At 46.7% G+C, this 1,815-nt stretch overlaps 1 protein-coding gene across 1 annotated transcript in view; it reads right to left on the reverse strand.

Annotated features, from left to right (window-relative positions):
• LOC104852358 (butyrophilin-like protein 1) overlaps window positions 1-1,815 on the reverse strand; it is a 7,241-nt gene that overhangs the window by 3,961 nt on the left and 1,465 nt on the right. The window contains exons 2-6 of the mRNA XM_010609943.1: window positions 1,423-1,704; window positions 1,091-1,291; window positions 638-658; window positions 526-552; window positions 318-344 (exon numbers count right to left, since the gene is read on the reverse strand). Of these exons, the coding sequence (XP_010608245.1) occupies window positions 318-344; window positions 526-552; window positions 638-658; window positions 1,091-1,291; window positions 1,423-1,704 (558 nt within the window). The remainder of the gene's footprint in view (window positions 1-317; window positions 345-525; window positions 553-637; window positions 659-1,090; window positions 1,292-1,422; window positions 1,705-1,815) is intronic.

The raw sequence follows: 1,815 nt of genomic DNA on the forward strand, positions 1-1,815 counted from the left end.
TTTTGGTTTTTGAGACAGGGTCTCACTATGTAGTTGAGACTGACCTGGAACTCACTATGTAGCCCAGGCTGGTCTCGAACTCCTGCCCCAGCCTCCCGAGTGCTGGGATTACAGGCGTGCGCCACCACACCCGGATTAAGAAAACGTTTTTTGAACTGTGTATCACACACTGATATCAATGCTGTGTGTGCCTGCGTGCATGTGTGTGTGTGTGCATGTGTGTGTGTGTGCTTGTGTGTGTGTGTGTCTTTATGTGTTTGCTTTCTAGGCTCATAATCAGAGACACTTGGTAAAATTCAAGCTGGCAGTTCACTTACCAGGATATAGTAGGGCTTTCTTCCAATCTAAAACAGGAAAAGAGTCTAGGTAAGACAAGATTGGACATAATGTAACGCTTCACATCTCTCTTCTTTCCTTTTTCTTCCACCAGTCTTCATTACATCTCCTATAGTCTTTTTCCCCAAGGAGAGGAAGCTAAGGAAGTGTTGGGCATTGGGACGTCAAGTGGATTGCAGAATCTCTTACCTTTATTGTATAACGCCTTCCGCTGTTCTGAAAGAAACGACATTCAATGAGAAGTCCAGAACAAGTGTGAAAAAGATAAACTGCAGAAGGAATGAGAAGAAACAAGACTTACCAAGGTCTGCCTTGAGTTCCTCTGAAATAAGATAAAAAATATGTCAAATTGGGTTTTAGCTGCTCCTGAGTTTGGGAATAGCTAAATGAATTAGGTTTGGCCCTCTATTGAGGATCACATAATTTAAATGAGAGTTTAGCAAGAATGTGTGTCCAACTAAATTGACAAGTGCTAAGAACAATTACAGGGCATGGATTCTGTGTTTCATGGGAGTTTAACATTTCTTGGGTGCTTCAGAAGTGTATTCCTTGTGTTATTAGAGGAGCTGCACTGGAAAGGCCTGATGCCCACTGCTCACTGACCTCATTTCCCCTGCGGTGTTTTCCTCTGCTCAAGACTCACCACTCTGCACGTGCATGGTGCCCTGTGTCTCCCTTGACGTCCTTTGCCATTTTGGATTCCTATACCTCAGCTCTTCCATGAAACTCTCATTTGCACTATTGCTAGATTTACCTTTGGTTTTAAGTACACTTTCCTTTTCATTAGTCATCTGAACTCTTTCGTGGGCTTCTATTTCCATTTTCTTTTTTTCTTTCTCCTTGGCTTGATGTTCTCTCCAGCCAATGTAGCTGATCCCTATGAGTAGGAGCCCCAGAACTGGGAGTGTCCCAGCCAGTGCTGACTTCCACACAGATGCCTTGGGGAAAAAGGGCTCTGACAAAGGCATATGTAGACACAATCAGACACTGGCATGGAGGAAGCTGTGCCCCCTCTCCAAGGCTTCCTTCAGCCCTCATTCCCTCTCCCTGCTTTTCCAGTGCCCCTCGGGTTTGGGCCTCACTGACCTGGGAGGAAGATGGTGGACGTTTTCTCTTGGCCAGAGAGGGGATTTTGGATGGAGCAGGTCACATTTCCCAGGGAGCTGTCCATGACCACAAGGGATGAATCCACATGAAAGAGCCCATCCTTGTTCTGGGTGTGAGACTCAGGGAGGGATGGTAGCTTCATTCCTGCGGTATCTGTCCACTGCACCTTGGGTTTTGGGAACCAGCCACTTGAGGAGCACAGCACTTGGATTCCACTTTCCTTGGGTCCTGTCATGTGAACATGAGGCACAGAGCCTAAACCTGAAGAGAGAAGGCATGTGCCTGAGGCCTGTGGTCCTCAGGGTTCAGATTTGCTGAAGCTGGTGGCTGAATTGCCCTTCTCTAGACTGAGAAATCTGGAGCTCAGGAGGC

Source organism: Fukomys damarensis, unplaced genomic scaffold (assembly GCF_012274545.1).
Source record: "Fukomys damarensis isolate Sample0158 unplaced genomic scaffold, DMR_v1.0_HiC HiC_scaffold_20, whole genome shotgun sequence".
In the NCBI taxonomy this organism is placed as follows: domain Eukaryota; kingdom Metazoa; phylum Chordata; class Mammalia; order Rodentia; family Bathyergidae; genus Fukomys; species Fukomys damarensis.